Source organism: Anomalospiza imberbis, chromosome 2 (assembly GCF_031753505.1).
Source record: "Anomalospiza imberbis isolate Cuckoo-Finch-1a 21T00152 chromosome 2, ASM3175350v1, whole genome shotgun sequence".
NCBI lineage: Eukaryota > Metazoa > Chordata > Aves > Passeriformes > Viduidae > Anomalospiza > Anomalospiza imberbis.
The window spans coordinates 66,737,936-66,760,244 of record NC_089682.1 but is presented as its reverse complement, the minus strand read 5'-3'; the positions used below and the strand labels follow the sequence as shown (position 1 = coordinate 66,760,244).

Genomic DNA, 22,309 nt, shown 5'->3' with positions numbered 1-22,309 from the left:
CTACTTTCAAGATTTTCTGCCCAAGTAATGGTGTTTTGGATCGTTTTCTTTCTGGTTTAGAGACTTTGTTGCAGACCCAAAAGAAACTCGGAGGACTTCCATTTACAGAGTATAAGCTGTAAAATGTTCTGGCTTCCAGTGTAGTTATGTCAGCACCATCACAAAGTCCATTGCTAAGCATATTCTAAGAAGCAGCAGAAAGTGTTGTTTCTTGAAGTTTTGTGCACAGTGATGGAATAATTTTCTGTAATGTTAATGGTACTATGTCTGAGGAAAGTTAAGCAGTTTTTTAAACAAAATGTTTCTTCCTATTTACTAGACTTCTTGTTACACATTAGTGAAAAGTCTTCTTATAGAGAGACTTGAAGTGGGAATTCTGTTTTGTTAGCAAGAAGTTTGACTTCTGACAATTTTTGAAACAGGATCTGAAGAATCTTTTCACCCACTGCAATTAGAATCTACTCTGAGTGATGACTGTCAGAATGCTGATCAGGCAGGGGATATGAATATTGTGTCACAGAGACATTTTGAACAAACCCCTGGAATTAAAAACAGAGGCATTGAGAGCTGTATTTCACCTGCAAATGCATATGAAGATCTGTCAAGAAGTATGGAATGTATTAATCTCCAGTGTTCAGTGGAAGATCTGCAGAATGAAAGTCTGATTCACCTGGAAGAGCAAAAATCATTTTATCGGCTAGATCCCATACCAGTTACAATGGATGAAACTTTCCCTCAGCAGTTAGTAAAAGAGACTGTGTCTGCTGAAAAATTACCTTTGAAGGCATTTGATAAGAAAAAGCTTCCTGAAAAATCAGTTCATGTAGATGAAGTAAATAAAGCAATGGAGCTGCATTTTCAGTGCAATATGGATATAAAGGAGCCAGATCTACGCTTTCCAGAAGGACAGGAATCTCTGAGGGTTCTCAGGGAAACAAACTTGGAAGACTCAGACATCTGTTTGCACACTGTTGTACAGCAGAACAATTCTTTATTCCAAAGACATGGAAAACATTCTCATCCTATGCCCAGAAGCTCATGTCATATTCCAGTCTGGGTGAGTAGAACAGATTTCCAAAAGCAGGTGTTTTGTTGTTGCACAGTTATTTTAGACCTTTACTATCTGAAAGCTTGGCAAATGTTGATTTTACAATTCTAGTTCCTGGTTCCTGGAGTTTTGCCCTACTCCTTCTTCCAGATCCTAGCACTGAGATAATTAGCAGTAGCTTAAATGAGCCGAGTTCCCACAATGGTTGGAGGAGCTGTAGCATCCCTACTGCATCCCCTTCTCTTAGCACCAAGGGATAAGAGTTCATGCAGCTGGGTTACATGGCATGGGTGCCTCACTGAACAGCCCCTGGCTCCATTTAGAAGCCTGAAGGAAGTAAATAAATTAACCAAAGCATAAGCAAACTAAAGAAATAGTTGATGTAGCTTTAAAAAAAAAGTTTGCCCTAGAGCTAAGTAATTTAAACTTGTGGAGAGAGGGAGTTTTTTAGTTGTTTGGTTGCTTTGGGTTATTTGTTTCAGTTTTTTGAATTCTGATATACAAATATTCTTTCTGTATTTCATTTACTGCTTGGGGCAAGTTTTCTTTTTTCTGTATGTAAAATGAGCTTCCTTTTTCTGACAACAGTTGTTGCTATTGCTGAAAATACTGGGTTTTTACTTTTTCTCCTTACTGATGTCTTTATTAATTTATTTTCTAGGAGACTGAGTCAGGGCATGGTATTATGGAAGAACCTGAGCTCACCCTGATAAGCTCCAATGACATCAGTATTGTAGAATTAGACATTGAACATCCTAACCAAGAGAAAACTAAGGAGGATGCAATGGATAACCCCTCTTGTGTGGATCAGTCTGAATGTAATGTTTATACTGAGGTGAGCATTATGTAGTGTGATTCTGGCTTGAACTTAGTATTAATTACACTAAGGAGAGGCCCCATTGTCGCAGTTCATCCACTGTTGAAAAAGAAGAGGTTGTTGGGTTCTCCAAGCTTTGTAATTGCTTTGGATCATCTTGGTTTGTGTTTTCCAGACAGATTAAATAGATCCTAAATTTGGGGTATTCCTTAGAATCACTTGTCATATTGATCTAGATAAAGCTTGGGAAGACTTGCTGCAAAAAACAAAACCATCTTGCTGGTGTTTGCAAGACTGGATTGCATCTTATTAGTTGAAAACTGAATGAAAGGAGAGTGTGGGATAAAATGAAAACTACAAAATAGACAGGAAAAAAAAAAAGGAGAAACCCCTCACCTTGTGAGGATGCAGCCATACCAGAGTACTACAGCAGTTAGAGGTTTATGGGGAAAATGAATCAGCTCTTCATAACTGCCACACTTAATTAACCTGTGGTGTTCTTTTTGATGCTTGCTTATATAAAGCAAAGGCTTTTGTAAACTGCAGAGGGGCTGGGCTGTAATGAGACAATAGTTTGGGTGCTGAAGCACTGATGTAGAACCAAGTAATCTGTGTCTGTTAGATGAACAGACTAGATTAAATCATGCACTAATTTCAAGAGCCATCTAGAGAATTCCTGAAAGTGTCTAAGGATGGATTTTTTTCAAGTAGTTGATACATGGGTGAGGTGGAGGTTGGCAGCTGGAGGCTGTACTGCTGCAGTGGATGTCATCTGCCTCTGGGAAAAGGGGGGAAAAGACAGAGCAGGAAGAGAGTGATGGGGAGAATTGGAGAGAGCGGGAGGAAAGGAAAATGAAATTGGATTTGCAGACCCGTATTATCAGACGCAATTGAAATCTGGTGGGCAAAAGTCTTTAATGGATGGTTTTGGTTTTTTTGGGGGTGTTTTTTGTTGTTGTTGTTTGGTTTTTTTAATTTTAACATGTTTTTAGAAAACAGCTTTTTCACACCTATTACCAAAATCCATTTCTGATTTTTCTTTGCATCAGGCATAAAGGCAAAAGCATGTCTTTTATTTGTATTAGTTCTATGCTAGTGGTACAGTAGTACTGCTTCACTCAAATTTGTCATATGTGTTAAGCATTTCCAATCCAATCACTGATCCTTTTGAAACAGGAGAGCGATTTTTTACCACTAGCTCCAGATGCAGATTATTCAGCATTCAAAAGGCCTGACAGTTCTCCCAAAGCCCAGAGTCCCAATGAGAGTCACTCTCCATCACATCAGACTGCAGGTAATTATGTGATACTTCAATACACTGAATTTGAAAGTATTTTTTTAGTATTAAAATTATCAACAAAATACACCTCTCATTTGGAAAACCTAGAGCTGCTTTTACTTAGTTAAGTGCATTCTGCTGTTCAGGCTTGGTCTGCAGTACCTTTGACCGAGGTTTAGTGTGTGTCACATTGACTTGTCTCTTCCTGGGCCAGGTTCTCTCTCATGAAACTTCAGAATCTCTACCAGTACACTTGTTTGGTTTTGTAATGACTTAATTTTGAAAAAAAATATGTGCCATTTTCTGATTTGTTGTCATAATTTATGTACCTTTGTTTATTTCTCATTTTCTGTTAGTCCCCCAAGTCCTGTAGCCAAAGAACTGTCATTTTTCCTATTCTGATGGTACTCTGGAACAGTAGTAAAATACTGACTGTTTTTTGTCCAAGATGAACTGCAGTAATGTGAAGGTCAGGAATTCACAGAACTTAATTGTGTTGGGGACTTGTCAGGTCTTCCATATGTTTTGATGCATCCAGATGTTTTTGATGCAGTATTTCTCATAGCATTAGTCTGGGCAGATCTGCTGACCTTTACTGGATTCCATAGGTTTGAACTGCTGCTGGTTCTGCAAGATTTCTGATCATTCAATGCCATTCTCCTCATGCCATTTATGAACATGCTCAAGCTCAGCATTTTAGAAGTACCTTGAAATGCATGACTTATTGCTCATTGTTAAAAGTGAAAGATGTGGAGACTTTTCCTTTTCTTTCACAGTGATGCTACTGGAATTTGCAGCTACACCTGGAAGTTTACAAAAATCTTTTTTAAAAAGAAAGCAGAATTTTATGCAGGAATCTCTGAAAAGAGTAGAAGCAATTAAAAATAAGGAGAGAGAAAATGAAAAGCTGGAAGCAAGAAAGCTTCAAGGAGGAAAGTCTGAGAATCTAAGAAGCAGACAGAAGAAGTCTGGTCTTCTCTCTGGTAGGTTTATCTGGGGGCGAGACACAGCATTAGATATCCCTTCAATTGCTGTTTTATATCAAAGAATAGATTTTATATATGCTACATGTTTGCTGTTGCAAACTGGGATATTCTTTAATATGTTTTCTCAGGGAATCTGGGAGCTTTGTTTTCCCCCACTGTCTGGCTGCCTGTTCAGTGTTGTAAAGGCCCTTATGGGGGCTCTTCATCTTTCACAATCACCCCACCTTTATGGGCTACCCCGGGCCGGTCAACGGGTGCCTGGATAGCGTAATTAAAATCCCCACCAGGAAGACGGAAGGACTCTTGAGCTGCTGGAATCTGAGCAGGTTTATTGAGGATTGATCGAAGGAGTAGGGAGGCAGAAATAGGAGAAGGGAGACAACCACACTCAGGGAAAGCAGACTCCGAGAGCCCCGGGGAAGGAGGGTCCAGAGTATATAACTGGGGAGGGAAGGAGTGCCTAGAGTACAAATGATCCAATGGGAAGAGGGTGTAAGGGAGGAACAGGGATGGGTAACATAAACTGGGCCAGTGAGGGAAAAGGGAAGGAGTGGTTTACAGAGGGAACCATTAGGAGCAACCAGAATGGGGAACTTTCCAGAACTTGGGGAGATGACAACCACAAACTGACAGGTGAGGGGTATGTGCTCATTTGCATTGGGGGGCAGAGGACTCTGGGGAAATGCCTTATGCTAAACGACTGTAGTTTCCCATGGCATTCCCACACTGTCCTCCCCATGGACACATCCCACACACCTTTATCATCATAAGGTGCCTCTGCAAACAACAGCTGCTTATCACAGAACAGCCACGTTTAGCAAACTGGTGCATCTCTAGTGCCTCGTCCTGTGGACTTTGAGGTCGGCTGTGGAGAGCCATGGATGGCCTAAAGCAAAGGCAGCAGCCTCAAAAGGGAGACTGGAGGGACTTATTTAAAAATCTTATTGGAAATCTCTCACGCTGTTGAGTTAGCTGAACTAGAGATTTAAATTTAGGATATGTTTGGCTTCTTTTTTTCCCTTAGGAAGAAATGGTGCACTTGCCAATCAGTTGAAAGAAGTAGAAGTGAAAGTGTCTTCTCCAGAGGATAGGAAGTCTGGAGAAATTGAAATGCACCAGCGTACATCCAGGTATTGCATGAACATAAGTGGGAGAAGTTTAATTTAAAAAAAAAACAAAGTAGTTAATCTGTGTTTTGTGAAAGCTGCTGCTCAGTCTGTGCTTTTCCAGCTGTACCCAGTGCTGCTTACTATTAAAGAGGTGGGAGAGGAGCCAGGTGTGTTTGATCAAGCAGGTACCTGCTGGGAAATGCCGTTGCAGAGGTGGCACTGAAGAAAGGTCACTCGGCTGGTGTCACCCTGCTGAGGCAGCTGTGCCACTTAATGCCTGACATGGGATGGAATTTGATGCCAAGTTCACAGTTGCACTTGGGCACTTAGGAGCAGAAACAGGCAACAAGTGCAGCTCTGAACAGGTTTGTTTGATGCAGCTGAAAAAGAATTTGAAATGATTCTGGATTACTAGATAGTGCAGTCAAATTGTCCCAGTTGCTGGCAACTGACCCAGGGCAAAACCTCAAGCTTGTTAACCTACTCCATCTTTGCCACTTCCTTCCTGCCCATACACTGACTTTTTTTTTTTTCTGTTTTCACAGACTTTATAATCAGCTTGCAGAAGTAAAAATCAGAAATGAAGAAAAAACAAGGCAAGAAACTTATGCTAAAAACAGAGAAAAGGCTAAAGAGTTTCAAAAGGTGATGACAGTTTGCTACAGTGTTCTCTTGCCCTTGGGTCTTTTAATTTCACTCAGCTTCCAGTCAGACTAATTGCTATGTGGTATGAATGGAGCTGAAATGGAGACCCTCAAACCAGTCTGGATGTGAAGTGATGCCATTGGTACAGCCTATGTAAGAATTTTCTTGTCAACAACTGAGCTCAAGTTTTCTCTACAAAGCTTGTCTGCCTCAGGCTGAATTTTTTTATGACCTGAGCTTGAGCAAAAAGTCTCCAACTGCTGGAAAGTCTGTAGCAAAAGAATAGCAGCCTTTTTCTTGGTCCAGACTTGGCCAAATTTCCATTTTAAGGCAGCATTCTGGGTTTGGTGTTTTTTTGGACTGCTTTGGCTACTCTAGGTAGGGTAGGATTCTGGGTATGCCCAAACTTGAAAGGTGCAAGATCTTGTCAGCGTTTTGATGGCAGTTGTGGAACAGGGTTGAACAAGAGGCCTTGAGCTTGTCAGTTCCCTTTCCCCTGCTGCACCCCTGACAACTGAAAGGAAGATAATCCTAACAGGCTGTAACTACTGTGGGGGAATCCAGGGCCAATTCCTGCCTTTAGCCCTGAGCAGCTCACCTGCTTTGTGGTGGGTGGAATGAGTGGCTGCTCTTGTTACATTGCTTTACAGATCCCATCATTAACAGGAAAGAGGAATAAGCACACCTTCCCCCCTGCCCTTGATCTGTGGCTTCTTTGGAACAGAGGAGGCACTGCCCATTCCTGATGTTTTAGTTACAGGCACAATACCCAGGCACGCTGGCTTTAGGGCAGTCACTTCAGCTTCAGTACTGCAGTCTCATGGTTTGTTTTATTTGCAGAAAATGCTGGAGAAACTGCGAGCCAAGAAGACTTGGAAAGCACCATGACAGGCAAAGACTTGGAGCAACAAGGACATAGGGTGGTGTTGGTATAATCCAGGCCACTGAGTGGTGCAGCCTCAATGGTGAAGTGTGAAGCCATTTAGCAAACCTCAGCTTTAAGCTGTAGGAAAACAGTGAGTACCCCAAACCCCTGTGGGTCCCTGTTCAGAGCTCACCACAGCAGATGGACTGTGCTGCTTTCTTCAGTGTTTGTCTCAGACTGAGCTACTGGCCTGAAAGGTCTGTATTTTATGTTAATATTTTAAAGAGATGCCAAGTTTTGTAATATACTTGTATAAAACATTTTCAAATAAAGTTTTAAGGTTATTTGAATCCTCAGGTGACAGGACTTTTCTTCTGTAAAGCTGGAATTTTTCTGCACTATGTGATTTAAGATTAGAAGTATGGTTTCCTGCAGTCACAAGGTACATCTTAAAGCACTTGAATGAGAGAATTAAAAATCTTACACCCTTACTTCTTCCAAAGACATGTTTTCTACTCCAGTTTTCTGAGCTAAGCACATCATCAGGACAAATTCAAAGCTCAACTCTTGCTGTAAACTTAAGTTATTAACAGGTGCAGCACCAAGGGCTTTTCATTAATGCTCACTCTGGTTAAAATGCGCCACAGCAAGTAATGGAGTAGTTGGGGGTGGGGAAGAGACCTTTAAAGATCCTCTGATCCAATGCCTCTGCAATGCTAAAGCTCTATAAAGATCTCCCTGGAGCCTCCTCTGCTCCAAGATGAACCCCAGCTCTGAGCCTTTCCACAGCTGCTCCAGCCCTGTACTCATTTTTGCAGCCTCCTCTAAATCTGCTCCAAGGGAACTCTAAGAAAGCAGATTTTTGATGAATGAACTCTACACTTCTTTTCACCCATTTCTTTCAGTCTGGTGCAGTTGCATGTACTGCAGCAGTGAACCATAAGCCCGAACAAGTTGGTAAACTCCATGGAGTCAGGTGGAGGCTGTTTGTAATTCTGGGATTATCAGTAGAGCCTGGGGAGTCTCAACTTCACCATGGCAATTCTGCAAGGACTGCTGAGGCTCATACACATCAATTCTTGTTTCTCTCTCAGAGTATCAAGGGAAGAGACCAAGCCTGCATTCTGCTACCAGCAACTCACAGGTGATTGATCAGCTGCCATAATTTCCTTAACCTGTTATTGGCTTTTCAGTGCAGCCCAGCGCTGTGATATTCTGTACAGAATAAACACCTGTCCAGGGCTTTGGTACAGTTCAGTTCAGAGACAGGGAAGCGAGGGGAAAGACCTGATAAACTCACTTGCAGTCACCTCTATACTCTCAGTTCAGCTGAGCCTTCTCTAATAGTGAACAAGCACCTTCACCGCAGCTCCAAGGGAGGCCAAGAGGTAAGTCACAACACACACTACTACAGTGTACAAAACAGTAACAAGTTGAAATGAATGTTTAATTCCAAAAACTGCAATAAAAACTCTATAGAGAAGATTCTTTGTTTGAAACAGCTGTGCAGTTCTTTGCAGCAGGCTTGAAGCAACATCACCGGGATCTAAGGGAGGAAAAATATTTATTAGCATTTTCAATCCAAATAAAAGCAACTTTTCCAATATCCAATCTAAACCTATCCTGGCTCAACTTGAGGTCATCTCCTCTCATTCTACTGCTTGTTAATTGGCAAACCTTCTTTTCTCCAGGCTAAACACTCCCAGCTCCCTTAGCTGCTCCTCATCAAATTTGGGTTCCAGACCTTTCCCCAGCTCCACTGCCCTTTTCTTGACACACAAACAGCAACTGCGCACTGCAAGACTGCTCAAACCACAACTGAAGCAACCCCGTTCCCTAATGCCCAATGCTGCAAGTTATTGCTTCAGAATGGACCTGAGTAGCCTCTCTACAACAGCATCAAAAAGCCCCAAAGGCAGCAGGCTAATACCCTTACTCAGCCCAGGAGGCCTACCAACACAAGTTATCTCCTCACAAATAGACCATAGCACACACAGAGTGTCCACGGCATCCTGCAGAGGATTTCAATATGCGGTCACCGCGTTAAGAGCTGCTGGTTTTTCAGCCACGCAAACCCTCTTTGAAGTGACCTTCAATTTCTTTACAGTATCAGCCTTTTTGGTAAATGCCTTTACCTCCACACTCACTTTGGTAGCTCCCGTGGTGTTTCTCATCCCTGTGACATGCAGCAACTTGGTGGCAAGACCCTAGGAGTTAAAAGAGACGGGTTTGGTTAGTACAGAGAAAAAGTTCACCTTGGGTGTAAATTGCATGAAACAGCCTATGGTTTTTGCTTCTGTTCCCAAGAACCAACCTCTCAGCAGGAGCTCTGGAATCCAATCTACAAATCTCCCAACAGGAACTTTTGTTTCCCTGTAGCTTAAGTGTTGAAGGTGCCCAAGGATAAATCAATACAAGCCATAATCCTACACCTCAGGAGCAACTTGCTCTTAACAGCAGAAGAGAGTATTGTGTCCTTGACCTATGTTAAAGCTTTATGCCCAGCAGACTTGGTGCCACAAATCATGTAGCAACACAGGAGTCTGGTGGATTTGCTTTATGGTCATGTCCACAGCTCACCAGAAACAGTAACATCCCAGCAGCCTTGGTAATGACCAGATACTCCTCTCACTGCTCTCACAGGACTTCACTCAATAACCCAGCTGCCCATCTTTTCCAGTGACGTTCCAATCAATCCTGCCATTACATAGCCCAAGTTGTGAACAAGCCTGAAGTGTGGCACAAGCTCCAAGTACTGAGGAATTCCTCACAACCAACAGCAGAGTAATTCAGACACCAGTACTACAAATGGCTGCACAAGTGTGACAGCAATTTGAAGTATGTATGCACACATAAGAATGACTCACAGGTGAGCAATCTGCTCCGATACTGCCAAGATCTGCAGTAATCATTACCCAGTAGTCTCTGGTACTACACAACCATTTCTACACTTAGTTCTATAATGGTTTAGTAGTTCCCATATTTACAGTCATACAAAGCTAATACACAAACTGTGATATCATACGGAACTGAAGGCTTACCTGCCAAACAAGTTGCTTCCATCTTTTTAACTCGGGGCAGTTCATTTTGTTCTGTATCATCAAGCACCTGTTAGAAAGAATTGAATGCACTTGCTGAGTTCCAGAGGCTAGTAGCCAGTTTTCACACAGATAATAATGACAAATGGAAACATCTGTCACCAGAGGACACAAGGAAAAACGACACACCACAGCTTTGGTCACCATGAAGAGACTAATTTATTTTTTCTGACTCCAATCATTTATAGTTCTCAAAAGGTGCCAGTGGACTGGAAGGTGAACGTGCCACCTCTCCAACAACACTGGACAAACTACCAGTCTATCAAATTTCTCTGCCTCTATGAAAGAATGCAAAACAATAGGTTGTTTACAGAAAGTTGCGTGAAAAAGTTCTCTACAAGAATGTAAATTCAGAAGGCTTTAGAAAATCCTAAGAAATCAGGGTGACAAACATCTATTTTCATTTGTTACATGAAAATAGAAATAAGTACACTGAAATCCCTTAAGAAGTTAAAGACTGTTTCAGCAAAAATACCAGGTGTAACACACAGCAGATTGAAAACAAAGGATACCAAATGCTGCACTAGTGTAGCACTGTTTTTTGAACATCCCACCAGGAGATGTCTGCTGGGTGCACAGGACCTTCCACAACAGCTCATTTTACGTTTGCACTTCTTCCATGCACCACAGTGGCTGTCAGGGAGTAAGAGGTACTCCTCATAAAACTGCCATGCAGACGAGATCAAGAACAGACTAACATGAACAGCAGCTTCAGTATCCTGCTATGTGAAGATTTGTACTTTTTACAGAGTACTTTGCTTCTTTTACTTTGAACTCTTTGTTCTACAAAACAGAATTTCAACAGTATAGCAGTAAACTGGCTGAGCTGCTCAGAAATGAACTCTTTAAACCCCATACTTGAAGAAATTAACCAAATATTGCTGCTCAGTATGAAACTGTGGAACATCCCTCAATACAAAACAAAAATGCAGTAAGTTTAAGAAGTTATTTCATAACAGACATTACAGTGCTGTCTCTTCTTATCTATATCCACTGAAACAAGAAACAATAATCAGTCCTGCATGATTAAAGGGGGGAATAGACTGTTTCATACCATCCAGAAAACAAGCAGCAAAAAAAATGTCAGTTGCACCTGAAGTCCCAGAACACTCAGACTTTTTACTCCAACCATGCTTTTCCACTTGAATCTTTTTGTTTTGTATTCCAAAAGCATGTTTCAGTACACCAAAAGAGAACACTGGGCATCCTGCATTCCTCCGATTCTACTCTAAGATTTGTCTTGCAGTTTTATCCCACAGAGCTAACAGGTAGTTAAGTGGGTAAAGCCAAACCACAAGTTTATTCTGTGAGGCGTTTCCAACGACATGAACCTACAGAAAAGATCCCATCGGGATAGACCTCAACACTTCTGGTACTATAAATTAACACAAGAGATAAAAATAAAGCAGACTGTAAAGGTATCTGGTACAGATCCCAGTAAGTGTCATTTTACGTTGTTTTAAAGACATTTTGGGGAAGGAAGAGGGTAAATGATACGCTAGCACCTCCTTCATATTAGCAAGTTTTTAATTAAAAGTTAAATTACCTGAGAAGCAAACATCAACGGGAATTATCTACAGAACTCTGCAGAATCCTCCTTGTAGATTTCCTTTTACATGTAACTACTGGTCAATGCAGAACTATCAGTTTAAGCAGTTAACCTGTTCACCTTGTTTTTGACTGTGGAATTTATGAACATTCCTTGGGCAAACTTAAGTTAATAAATTCCTTGGGCAAAGTTAAGTTCATAAATTCTTCCCTTAACAGTATGAGCAATCGATTTAGATATAGCAGTGTAGTGTTGAAAACAGTCCCTGAAACCTTCACAAATTCATAAACTTAGTCTGAGATACTTCTGGCCTACTGACAACCCCTCTACAGAGCCCCGCTGTCTTTAAGGTATAGGCAGAACTTCAGATGTCACACTAACCTTCGAAGCAGCTTCAGACATCTGTGAAATGGCAGCCTGCACTTCTTCCTTCACTTTCTCTAAATACCTGCCACCAGAAAAGAACAAGTAAAGTTACAAACCAGCATACAAATCAACAGAACCTACAACAGGACTAAGCAGATTTGTTCAGAAAGGCTCTTCTCACTCACTCTCTTCAGAGCAGTTGAACATTTTGCCAATCATCACAACAATTTTCTCACAGCATTTTTAAGTTTAGGGAAAATAAACTCTCATGTTTTCTGAAACAACACTGCATTTTTTTTCAGTAAGAGAGGAGCAGCAGTATAACCAGCTCACTAAGTTAAAGACAGGTGGCTGACCTGAAACAGGCAAGGGTAAAAAAAAACAAGTCACACAAACTTACCAAGATGCTAGTTCAGACTGGACTTCAGTTGCACTTCCTAAAATAAAATAAATTGTTGTACCTTAGTAATACTTTCAAGTTTCCTCAGTATTTTAGCAGTTCATGAAGACTTGGGTGCTTTTATCTTAGTATGAAGCCAGGAAGACAGTAGTCCAGTTACACTGGCTGAATGCTGATGACATAAAGTATTTTATCTGTATTCAAACCACAGCCCAGTTTATCACACAACTACCACCAAGGTCTATATCTGCAGCTGAAGAAACTGGAGCACTATGGCACAGAAGGTAAAACTAAGGGCATTACCTCACAAAGCATGGAAGAGACCATTGTTAAGACACCTTAAAAATATGCTTTTAATAAACCATTTACAGGAATTCAACACTGCAAGTATTTTTCCTCTATCTGCTAATTCTACTTCTTTTAGTACACAGGATGCAGAATTGACACCAACTCACATTTATGCTTAGATTTCATAGTAGCTGCATTTTTAAGTATGTTTGTAGAATTGTCCCACTAAGTGAACTTGTTACAGGTCTCATTGTCACCACTGCAATTAAGTGTACAGTGAGGAAAGCAGAACCTGTTACTCTTCTAGCCACGTTTTCCAATTCAGACACACTGCAGGTTGTGTCTAGTTGCTGAAGAACGAGGCATAAAAACTCCACAATGTCTTTAGAATAGCCTGGTTTTTAAACCTAGCCAGGTAACTTGGAAAGAAACCTTCTCTAGTGGTCATCTGGAACTTGGACTGTTGTTTCAAAATAGAACACTTTTTTTTTTTATTGTCAAAAGGCAGCCAAGAAGTTAAGACTTGAGCTTTTATCTTCATACAACTACCTCCACCTAGGAAAAAACCCAGCTGTTTCCTCAATACTTACACCTGAGTAGAGGCTTTCCAATCTGTTCCACACATCACAGGAATGCCCTTTTAAGAAAAAATATTTTGGAACAATGTCACTAGTTTAACTGTACTTTTATCCTGTAACAGCTTAACAGTTTTTTGATGTTCTATTTGAAAAGCTTCCCACTAATAATCACTCAATATACTTGTTTCAACAGAAATACCAAGTTTAACCAGCACATCTGCATGAAAACCAACGATGCCAGCTGTTGAAATACTGTAGCACTGCTTTTTGAACACCCCATCAGGAAGACACTGCTGGGTGCAGATACCATACAGTGCACAAATTAGTCTGATTATTTGCTGTGGGAATAGCAATAAACTGAAGAAACGCAATAGTCTTATGCTGAAGCTGAGAAGAGACACAAAGCTCACCTCCTTTGCTACCATGTTGCACAGATGTCCACTAAGTAAAGGATTTGTGAATCAGGTCAGCAAACAGCCCTAAGAATTCAAGAGATCCCCAAGTAGTTACAGCTGCTGCAGTGTGAGTGTGCTCATCTGCAAAGAAAGATACAACCAAACTACATTTCTGAAAATTCAGAACACCAAACTCTAGATTGATTAGTATTTGAATGGATGACTGCTGTTTGAGCCCATGCAAATATTGTCCCTTCATATAAGTAACACAACTAATACATTAATCAGCTGTGGGTTGCAAAAGAAGGGTTTTTTCTAAGCACTAGGTTCCAGGTTTTTGCCTACAGCAAAAGACAAAACCTGATCAAGTGCTGGAACAGACTGAACACATTCACCTTTTTACTATTTTTGAAACAGCATTTGAACCTACTTCCCAACTGACTATATACTTACTGTTAGCAGTAGAAGCTGACAGTTACCACCCTTTCCAGCTTTAGAGACACGTAGCTTGAACCAAGGTAATTGTGGTAAGGAGCTCAGAATCACACACTCATCAGAACAAGCTACACTATGCCAACCTGATGTGCTTCCTAGTGCAGTCCTCTACCTACAGCAACGCCAAGTAAGATGTCTGTTCCTGTCCTCTCACTCAAGAATCTTCTTGTAAGGTTTCACTACTTGCCCACCCTCAGCTCAGTGTTTCCCACATCAAAGGGGTTTTCCTATGCTGTATCTTTACATGGTGCTTTCCTCCATGCTATTTCCTACACTGTCCCAAGCCATGCAAACTTGGCAACATCCTACAGCAGTAAGCTTTCACAGCCATGTACATGCAAGTCTACCAGCTGCTCTCTGCTGTCCCTCCTGTTCTTGCAAGCTGTATGAATTAAGATGTAATTTTACCACAGGGAAGCCACCAGAAGCTGCAGCTGTTGATACATGTGGGTAGAGAAAGTGTGGGTGAGCCACCATGAAGACACTGAAGAGAAAGTAGCTCCTCAACATCTTCAGCAGAGAAAATTCCAGACAGTGTTGTCCAAATCAGATAAAGCTGCAGCATTTGACAGCAGGTAAAACTTTTGGTTTTTTGCACTTTGAAGTATTCAAGAACAAGTTTTTGTTCAAAGAGAGGCTACAGGCTCTAATTTTAGTCAGACTGATGAAAGGTTATGTAGCACTGAACTCGTACCTTGGAAGCTTCACACTCACAAGCTGCTCAGCTGTGGAGCACTGTAATGTATTTATTTTAACTATGGAGCACTGCTTTTTCAAAACCTTTTGTGAAATAATGCAAAAAAGGTTACCTGAAGGAAGCAAAACTGAAACCCAAGTAACACCTTACCTTATGCAGCAAGAAAGCCAAGAGGTATTCAATCTTCCAAAAGCAACATAAACTAGAAGGGAAAGAAAAGCAAAGTGATTAAAACTGTCATATACAGTCAAATAACTGAAGATTACTGAAGTCAAAGCTAGATTTTAACAATTAATTTAACAGCTCTAATAAGCTTGATTTTTATGTATATATTTATCCAGTTCTAATCAGAATTGAAATTTAGTTAATTTCTGAGTCACCCAGCAGCTGAACAGCCAAATTTATCACATGAACTGCAGAAAGAACATGACTCCACATATCCCTCACTATGACCTACCAAGAACCCCACTCCTTGATCCAGGAGTGGGATCAAGGAGTCTTTCAAGCCTTTAAGTATTTCTCAGGGAGACACCTTGAAGAGTTACATTTAGCTATTAATTCTGGACCAGTTTTAGTTGTGATCTTTAAATGCTGAAGAGTAATTTTTGAAGTCCTAGAGCTATCAAGCTGCATTTGGGAAACTTCCTTTGCAAAGGTTTGGGACCTCAATTCAAGCATGTAAATAACACAGCTTGACTTGCTCTCAGGACTGAGCGCCTACTGCAAATCTCAGACTGTCAGTTTCATTTGAAGGAAATTTAACCAGCAGACAAAGCCTTTTTCTGACAAGACTTGCTCAGCACAGAGTACTTTTACCTGCTGAACAGCTGTCAGTCAGCTGCTGACAGCAATTTGGTTAAGACTACCTGAGTGAGGCTGTGAGGTGACTGGTTTTTAAATCTTCCTGATTTACAAGTGAACATTTTAAGCATTTATTACTTCAGCTACCAGAACTGCTGCAGGAGGACTCAGTGATATTCAGACCACTTTCTAAACATTAGCCATGTTTCCCACTGACTAAAACACCTTTGAGAAAGGTATTTGCAGCTGGGGCAGTGCCTGGTAAGAACTGAAGCTAAAAAGTTTACATCAGAAGCCATTCTGGACTGAGGACGGAAAGAAGGAAAAAAGTAATTTTTATCCCAACATTCGCTATATTGCTAGTTATTTTTACAGTAACTTACAACTTCAGATTTTTGTATTAGATTAAGGAGCAGAGAATTAGTTTTCTGAGAGGTTATTCCACATGGAATAGAAACATCAATCATCCAAAATTAGATTTTATTACCATTCAGATGTATTAACCACATTTTTCAATAGACTTTTGTCAAAATTGACCAATCACTTCTGCATTTTTATGGCTGGCACTTGACTTGCATTAAGCTTTAATTCTTTTTTCAACTCTTTAACTTTTAAAGTATTTCAAACCTGCACCTCTCTAAGACAGAAAAACAATCTCTCAAGGACCACTCACGAAGAAATCGGCTATGAAAGAAAGGCATCTAAACTGCCCTTTTCACTCGAGCATACAGATGTATGCATGCTTTTCTATATACACATACTTTTCTATCCTGTGCTCTTGACCGAGAACAGCCCAGAAGGCACTTAAAAGCTTAGCATGAGGACAAGTTATTTAATTTTTTAACTGTCTCAGACACAAGCCCAATATACTCACAGTAAGCCAAATGTGCCTAGGCAGCTGGGTGGAGAGCTCAACACTGACTCCAGACCAATGTTTTAAACCCAAGAGGCCTGTGAAAGAGGTATTGAAGAACGACCACTGCCACCTCATTGGTCCATCTGCCATTCACCGAGGAGAGGCTTGCAGAGGCACTGAGTTCTCTTCAGCACCATCTTCTTCATCCACTATTTCAATCACTTCAGATGGTTTTGCATGTTTTCTTCCTGGCTTTGACTTTTTTTTTACTGGGAATTGTACTGCTTAGAATGAAAGAGCTGTTCTCCTAAGAAAATGGAAGACAGAACAAGTAGTAGGAACAAGTCCAGTTTTGAGATACTTACATAAGATTTTAGAAGTGAATTTGCAGATTTTAAGCACTCTACAGAGAACTGCAGAATTTCTATACATTTCAGCATTACACTGAAGAGAAGAGTGTAGACTATCAACCTTCTGCACTAACAGATCAGTATTCAGAGGTCACAATTAACTCTGGATTTAAGCTCAAGAACTAAATACTGAAGACATTATCTACCAATTCTTTAACTTCAGAACAGAAAAGCTACAGTGTTTCCGAAGGAGTGCTTACTTACCACTACTCTGGCATCAAGTTGTTCCTCAGTATCAGAATTCAAGCTGTCATCATCACTGAAATAGAAGTATTAGATCAAATTTGTACTTTTATAGTACCTTAAAATGTGTAAAGTACAAGCCCTTAAGTGAACAGTAGCTGAAAGACAGCATTGTATCTTCCAATGATTTTCAAGCTTTTTAAGTTATGAGTATATTTACAAGTATTCTTGTTGATTTACTGATCTCTTTATTGCACTAAGCTAATTGCTTGACCTAAGACCAAAGGTAACACTTCAGTTTTAATAATGTAAAAAGTTACTAAAAATCATCCTTTAGTCTTAGAACACTGTACTTTATTTGGGATAACATTAGGAGTGCACTTCAGGAAATACTTTGTTTCAATTTCTACCAACAATTACCAGTCTTCAGATCAAATTAAAAATACTCCCTTCTGTGAGAACTTCTAAGTCACCATCTACAAATATATAATATCCCAAGTGGCAGAGTGCTTTGTTCCCACAATAAACAATGCTTTCACAGGTCAAAAGGACAGAACAACTGAACTTGATACATACACATTTATATTTCAGTAAAGCACAAAAGGGCAAGTGAAGATGAACTTACTCTGTCTGAATAGGGGAAATGGGGCCTTCATCATCTAAGTATTTGTGTTTCCGTAACACCATACACTCTTTTTCTAAGTCATCACTGGCCTGAAGGGCTTTTAAAGCTTTTTTAAGATGTTCTTCATATTTAAGCACTTCAATATACTTGAAATATCCCTTTGCAGCTGCTTGCTGTAGAAAAAAATACTCAGGTAAGATTTTAAGATACCACTATAAAGCATTTGCATTATGAACTGAACTGTAACATTCTATCAACACCCATATATTCTTGCAGTGTTTTCTTTAAAAGATATTAATTTTACAACATCAAATGTTGTAAATGTCCTGTTTAACAGAAGTAAAACCTGTTTAATTCTGTTATTCTAGTAGAAACACAACACAGCCCATTTCAATTCACAATTTTTAGACTAAGAAAATATTCATCCCACAAAACAGAGGACTTACCTCATAGCCAAGAACCATCTTTAAGGGAATATGTTTCTCCCCATAATGTTTTTCAACAAAAGGAAATTGAAAACCTCTGTCTAGAAGCCTCCTCTTTTGTTCCTGAGGTGAGGCTGTCAGTGGGGGCCTCCCTGTGGGCATCTGTGTGCCCTCGTACTTTTTTTTCTTCTTGTTCTTCCGTGTCTGAATTTTGTATTTTCGGTGTGCAGCTGCTTTGAACTTTCTTCCCCTGAAGTGATAGGCAAAAATGGCCTTCAAATTGAGTTTTGACTTCTGCTGCTTGGAAGCTTCTAATGATTTCCCTGGACTTTGGGGAGACAGTGAAGACTCTGAGGAGCTTTCATTGTCAGGTACTTCTGTAACAGATTCAGCTTGTTGCCTTGAAGATTGAGATCTCCTTTTCCGCTTTGAAGGTGCAATGGAGCACTCAGGACGAGCAGCAGAGACATCACTGAAGAACAAACAAGTATTTACTTTCAAAAGAAGATACAGTTTTATGACACATTACACAGGTTCTCCAGAGGAAAAATTTTGAACTAGAGATAAAAACTCACATTTCTGAATCACTGCTGATCAGTAAAACCTCAGCTGAAGCTGCTGATGATTTACACATGCTGTTAGGAGGATCTGAAGACTCCCCAGGTGCAGCCACCTTCTGCCTTGACCGATCCGTTCCTGTATTCCTTTGCCATGAATACACCTCAGATGGCTCCTGCTGCTGATGGCTGATCAGCTCTTGCACATCAGAGTAATCGGAGCCAGATGCCTGGGGTTCATCTGTATCAGTCATGTTTCACTTTACCCTAAAAGGCAACGAGAATTCAAGAAGCTAAAAAAAATTTACATTAATCAGGTAACAAACTTTCCTCTACTCCACTTACGGTCACAGGGTAAACTCACAAGAACAATCTTGAGCAAACTTGAGCAGGTATTTTCCTATGAACCATGACCAGTGATATTCTGCATACTAACATTTAAGTCACAGCCACTTACCTAAAGAATAACTGCACGGCATAACTGAGGTCAGAAAATTTTTTAGAGTCCTTTTGGTTCAGCTCTTGACCAAAGGAAGGTAAACATCAGTGGTCCAACAGATTGTCCAGAGACCTACTGAGATTACTTCTGAATGTTTTAACCCTCTCCGTACTAGGGGTAAGTTTTCCTCCAAACAAGCACACATACAAATAGCCAATAGATTCTTATACTTGTAAGGATATTGCAGTTTAAAGTCATACATAAATATTTACTTCACTGTGGTTTAAAAACTTTAATCCATAACAGTGTCATCATGAGAAGAAATGCCTAACAGAATCTTCCTTCTGTTCTTTTGTGAGCTGTAAGATACCTAAAATGTCCTGCTCTTAAATATCCATCACCTATTTGTTCACTGGTTACAAATCGTCATAGAGCCCAGCTCCAGAACTAAAATGTTAATTTTCACTTGAATATGCGAGACAACAAAGTCCAGCTCTTCAGTGGCCCAAATCTACACAAAAGAGACTGTAACATAGAGCAAAGGAACCTGGTTTTCCTTTATATGAGCTTAGTTATTTTACCTGTTATTTACTAGCCCTGTAGACCTGTATCTTTTTAATTTTACTGCACTTTTTAGAGTTTTACAAACTCATCATCATACAAATGTAATTACACAGTTCAGCATCTGAAGACACTAGAGCAGAGCTCATCCCATGTCCTCACATAACCTGCAGCAAATGATCCTGAGGGCACATGAACCAAAGGATTAGGCCCAGTCAGCATGAGTTTAGGAAAGGCAGGTCCCAACTGACCCACCTGATCTCCTCCTATGACCAGTGTAGGAGGCAAACACTGTGGCTGTCGTCTGCCTGCACTTTAGTAAAGCTTTGGACACCATTTCTCACAGCATTCTTCTGGAGGAACTAGCTGCTCATGGCTTGGATGGGTGCACTGTTCATTGCATGAAAAATTGGATGGATGGCTGGGCCCTGAGAGTGGTGCTGAAGGGAGTAACATCCAGCTGGTAGCTGGTCTTAAGTGATGTTCCCCCAGGGATCAGTGCAGTTTAATGTCCACTTATGACTTCAAAAAGGGGATTAAGTGCACCCTCCTTCGGTTTGTAAATGACACCAAGCCGGGTGGGATCTGCTGGAGGGCAGGAAGGCTCTGCAGAGGTGTCGGCACAGGCTGGACTGACAGACTGAAGCCAAATGAGTGACGTTCAACAAGGTCCAAGTGCCAGATTGTCCACTTGGGTTACAGCAGAAAAAACCCTGAGGGTGCTAGTCAACAGCTCAGTATGATACAGGGTGTGCCCAGGCGGCCAAGAAGGCCAGTGGCATCCCGGCCTAGATCAGCAATGGTGTGGCCCGCAGGACCAGGGAAGGGACTGTCCCTCTATACTCAGCACTGGTGAGGCCACACCTCCAATCCTGTGTTCCGTTTTGGGCCCTTCTTATCAAGAAAAGACACTCACAGGCTAGGTTCACGATGCCTTTGTGGGCACACTGCTCACACTGGTTCACCCACGGCCTGACAAACACGAAGCCCAGAAACAAAACCAACCAACGCCAGAGCCAGGACAATGCCACTCTGACCGCACAGGCCCTGCCTAGTACTCACGAGTCGCAGCTCAGCATCCCTCGAGGTCTCTACCGCAGCTCCGGCCTGGAGCGCTGGCACAGCACGCAGATGCCTTAGGGAAGAAAAACAACCATCAAAACTTGCTGAAGAACTTGACCAAGGCGCCAAGCACGCCGCTCGCCCCCTCGCCAGGCTCAGCTGCCAGCAGGGCGCTGGGGCCGGCGCCACGGGAAGGCTTTCCAAACGCGGGCATGCACCAAGTCACCACGGGCCGGGGACACCCCGCCGGCACCGCTCCCGCGGGGTCCCTCACCGAGCGCCGCCACACGCCCCGGCCCTCGGGGCACGACTCCACACCGCCCGGCCTGTCCCTCCATGCCCGGTCTCCTCGGTGCCGGGCCCCCGCGGCGCGGATGGCGGCGGATGCGCCTGCCCCCACCACCCTACCTGCGCCGGCCGCCGCCTGGCCGCAAAAGGCAGGCAATGGCCGCCCCGCGCCTTAAATAGCGCCGGGAGCTCGCGAGAGGCGCGCGGGCGCACGGGAAGGAGGGGGAGGAGGATGGCGATGGCGCCATGCTGGGAGTGGCAGCGGGGCGGCCGCGCCCGGGGGCGGGGCCGAGCCCAACCGAGCCGAGCCGAACCAAGTCTTGCCTTGCCTTGCCTTGCCTTGCCTTGCCGTGCCAGTCCCGGGCGGCAGGGCAGGTACGTGCGGTCGGGCGATAGCGGCGGTCGGTGCGTGGCAGAGCTCGGGCCGGTCCTGGCTTCCCTCGGCTTCCCGCCCGGTGAGAGGCTCCCGTTCCTGCCGTGCTGCTTGTCCTTCCCCGCGCTGCCCAGGCTGCTCCTGCCTGAACAGCCCCTTCCTTCCCCTCGCAGCTGTGCCAGGCGTGCCGCCGGCTTCAGCGCTCCCTCGCTCCAGTACTCTTCGCTGCCTTTGCCTGCCGGGGAGCTCCCAGTCCCTGCGGACCCCAGCCTCGCCTAGCACGCCTGTTAATACCTGCCGTGACCCGTGCCTTCCCCAAATCCCAGCCGCTCAAACAGCTGCTTCTGCTGCCCCGCAGCCTTCCTCTGCCCCGTACGGGATCTCCTCGCACCGCCCCAGGAGAGAAATACCGCTTCTGCATCTGTGGATGTCTTGGTGTCATCGCTAATTTTCTCTCTCACAACTGCCATCTTCAAATTTTTCCACTGATATTTCTTCCCCCCACCTCCCTCCCCGACTCGTGTCTAGCTTGCCTATAACCTCTCCTTTTTTGCTTTAAGTCTCCAAGCTAATTTCAGTTCAGATTTTGACAATAGGCACCCCACACACATAATCAATCTAACGATTCATATTTCATCTGTATTCTCCTGGCACCTGGCTACTCTCTCTGATGTTTTCTTCCCACTTCAAAGGTAGACTTTTAAGTTTTTACATACTTGTTGCCTCCATTCTAGTTGCACCATTCCATATCTATAACAATTGTATCATCCCTTTAGCATTTGTGTTCTTTCTCTGAAAGTCTTCTGTAGCGATTCAGTGTCACTGCACCCCTCTGTGATGGATCTTAATTGTGTGCTGTTGTCTCAGGTTCTCTCTGTCCCCACAGCACACAATTCACTCCCCTGTGAATATTTGCAGTGGTGGGCCACAGATCTACCCTTTTGTGTCTAAGAACTATTGTCTACCAATCGGATTGGGTTTGTTGTGGTACATCAAATTTCTCCACAGTCTTTCCCTCTTTTCTTGATTGTGAGGAGCTAACTTATACTAACTTGTACTGTACAAGTGTTGTCTCTGCCTTTTGCACAACACCAATTCTAGCTTACCTTCTCAG

At 42.3% G+C, this 22,309-nt stretch overlaps 2 protein-coding genes and 8 non-coding genes across 15 annotated transcripts in view; 1 reads left to right on the top strand and 9 right to left on the bottom strand.

Moving 5' to 3' along the window:
- The window catches only part of CEP295 (centrosomal protein 295), a 44,502-nt gene extending 37,403 nt beyond the window's left edge, over positions 1–7,099 (top strand). For 2 of the 3 annotated variants that reach the window (XM_068181507.1, XM_068181509.1), the window contains 7 exons: positions 423–1,057; positions 1,710–1,883; positions 3,042–3,159; positions 3,921–4,127; positions 5,155–5,260; positions 5,785–5,884; positions 6,725–7,099. In XM_068181507.1, coding sequence (XP_068037608.1) covers positions 423–1,057; positions 1,710–1,883; positions 3,042–3,159; positions 3,921–4,127; positions 5,155–5,260; positions 5,785–5,884; positions 6,725–6,772 — 1,388 coding nt within the window. In that variant the 3' untranslated portion in view covers positions 6,773–7,099. The remainder of the gene's footprint in view (positions 1–422; positions 1,058–1,709; positions 1,884–3,041; positions 3,160–3,920; positions 4,128–5,154; positions 5,261–5,784; positions 5,885–6,724) is intronic. The other variant, XM_068181508.1, reaches the window with a different exon arrangement.
- A 1,612-nt stretch (positions 7,100–8,711) lies between these two features.
- On the bottom strand, positions 8,712–8,841 carry LOC137469825 (small nucleolar RNA SNORA25). The gene has a single exon (XR_010996704.1). It is a non-coding gene; the product is annotated as a small nucleolar RNA SNORA25 (small nucleolar RNA).
- Positions 8,842–9,790: 949 nt separating this feature from the next.
- On the bottom strand, positions 9,791–20,607 carry TAF1D (TATA-box binding protein associated factor, RNA polymerase I subunit D). 4 transcript variants are annotated; one of them, XM_068181529.1, is made up of 12 exons: positions 20,535–20,607; positions 18,491–18,739; positions 17,937–18,387; positions 17,491–17,663; positions 16,887–16,941; positions 16,291–16,579; positions 14,766–14,817; positions 13,439–13,564; positions 13,041–13,087; positions 12,163–12,199; positions 11,778–11,844; positions 9,791–9,857 (listed from the first exon to the last, which is right to left on the bottom strand). In XM_068181529.1, the coding sequence occupies exons 2-6, from the start codon at positions 18,724–18,726 to the stop codon at positions 16,496–16,498; spliced, it is 999 nt and encodes a 332-aa protein (XP_068037630.1). In that variant the 5' UTR covers positions 18,727–18,739; positions 20,535–20,607; the 3' UTR covers positions 9,791–9,857; positions 11,778–11,844; positions 12,163–12,199; positions 13,041–13,087; positions 13,439–13,564; positions 14,766–14,817; positions 16,291–16,495. The 4 variants fall into 4 exon arrangements, with proteins under 4 accessions (XP_068037630.1, XP_068037629.1, XP_068037631.1 ...); XM_068181528.1 differs by lacking the exon at positions 9,791–9,857 and having other exon boundaries at positions 11,832–12,199; XM_068181530.1 differs by lacking the exon at positions 9,791–9,857 and having other exon boundaries at positions 11,832–12,199; positions 16,403–16,579.
- Positions 10,303–10,440, bottom strand: LOC137469824 (small nucleolar RNA SNORA8). The gene has a single exon (XR_010996703.1). It is a non-coding gene; the product is annotated as a small nucleolar RNA SNORA8 (small nucleolar RNA).
- Positions 11,081–11,212, bottom strand: LOC137469828 (small nucleolar RNA SNORA18). Its single transcript, XR_010996707.1, has one exon. It is a non-coding gene; the product is annotated as a small nucleolar RNA SNORA18 (small nucleolar RNA).
- LOC137469820 (small nucleolar RNA Z40) lies at positions 11,919–11,991 on the bottom strand. The gene has a single exon (XR_010996699.1). It is a non-coding gene; the product is annotated as a small nucleolar RNA Z40 (small nucleolar RNA).
- LOC137469826 (small nucleolar RNA SNORA1) lies at positions 12,684–12,815 on the bottom strand. The gene has a single exon (XR_010996705.1). It is a non-coding gene; the product is annotated as a small nucleolar RNA SNORA1 (small nucleolar RNA).
- LOC137469823 (small nucleolar RNA SNORA8) lies at positions 13,208–13,346 on the bottom strand. The gene has a single exon (XR_010996702.1). It is a non-coding gene; the product is annotated as a small nucleolar RNA SNORA8 (small nucleolar RNA).
- Positions 13,670–13,796, bottom strand: LOC137469831 (small nucleolar RNA SNORA40). Its single transcript, XR_010996710.1, has one exon. It is a non-coding gene; the product is annotated as a small nucleolar RNA SNORA40 (small nucleolar RNA).
- Positions 14,958–15,029, bottom strand: LOC137469835 (small nucleolar RNA SNORD5). Its single transcript, XR_010996714.1, has one exon. It is a non-coding gene; the product is annotated as a small nucleolar RNA SNORD5 (small nucleolar RNA).
- Positions 20,608–22,309: the final 1,702 nt, after the last annotated feature.

What these genes read in the sequence shown, in the direction of transcription:
- TAF1D (XM_068181529.1), bottom strand. Translation starts at nt 18,726, where the DNA reads ATGACTGATACAGATGAACCCCAGGCATCTGGCTCCGATTACTCTGAT. An exon ending in ATTTCCCCTATTCAGACAGA is followed by an intron (nt 16,942 to 17,490) that starts GTAAGTTCATCT and finishes CTTCTATTTCAG; the next exon opens with TGATGATGACAGCTTGAATT. An exon ending in AACTTGATGCCAGAGTAGTG is followed by an intron (nt 16,580 to 16,886) that starts GTAAGTAAGCAC and finishes CCATTTTCTTAG; the next exon opens with GAGAACAGCTCTTTCATTCT.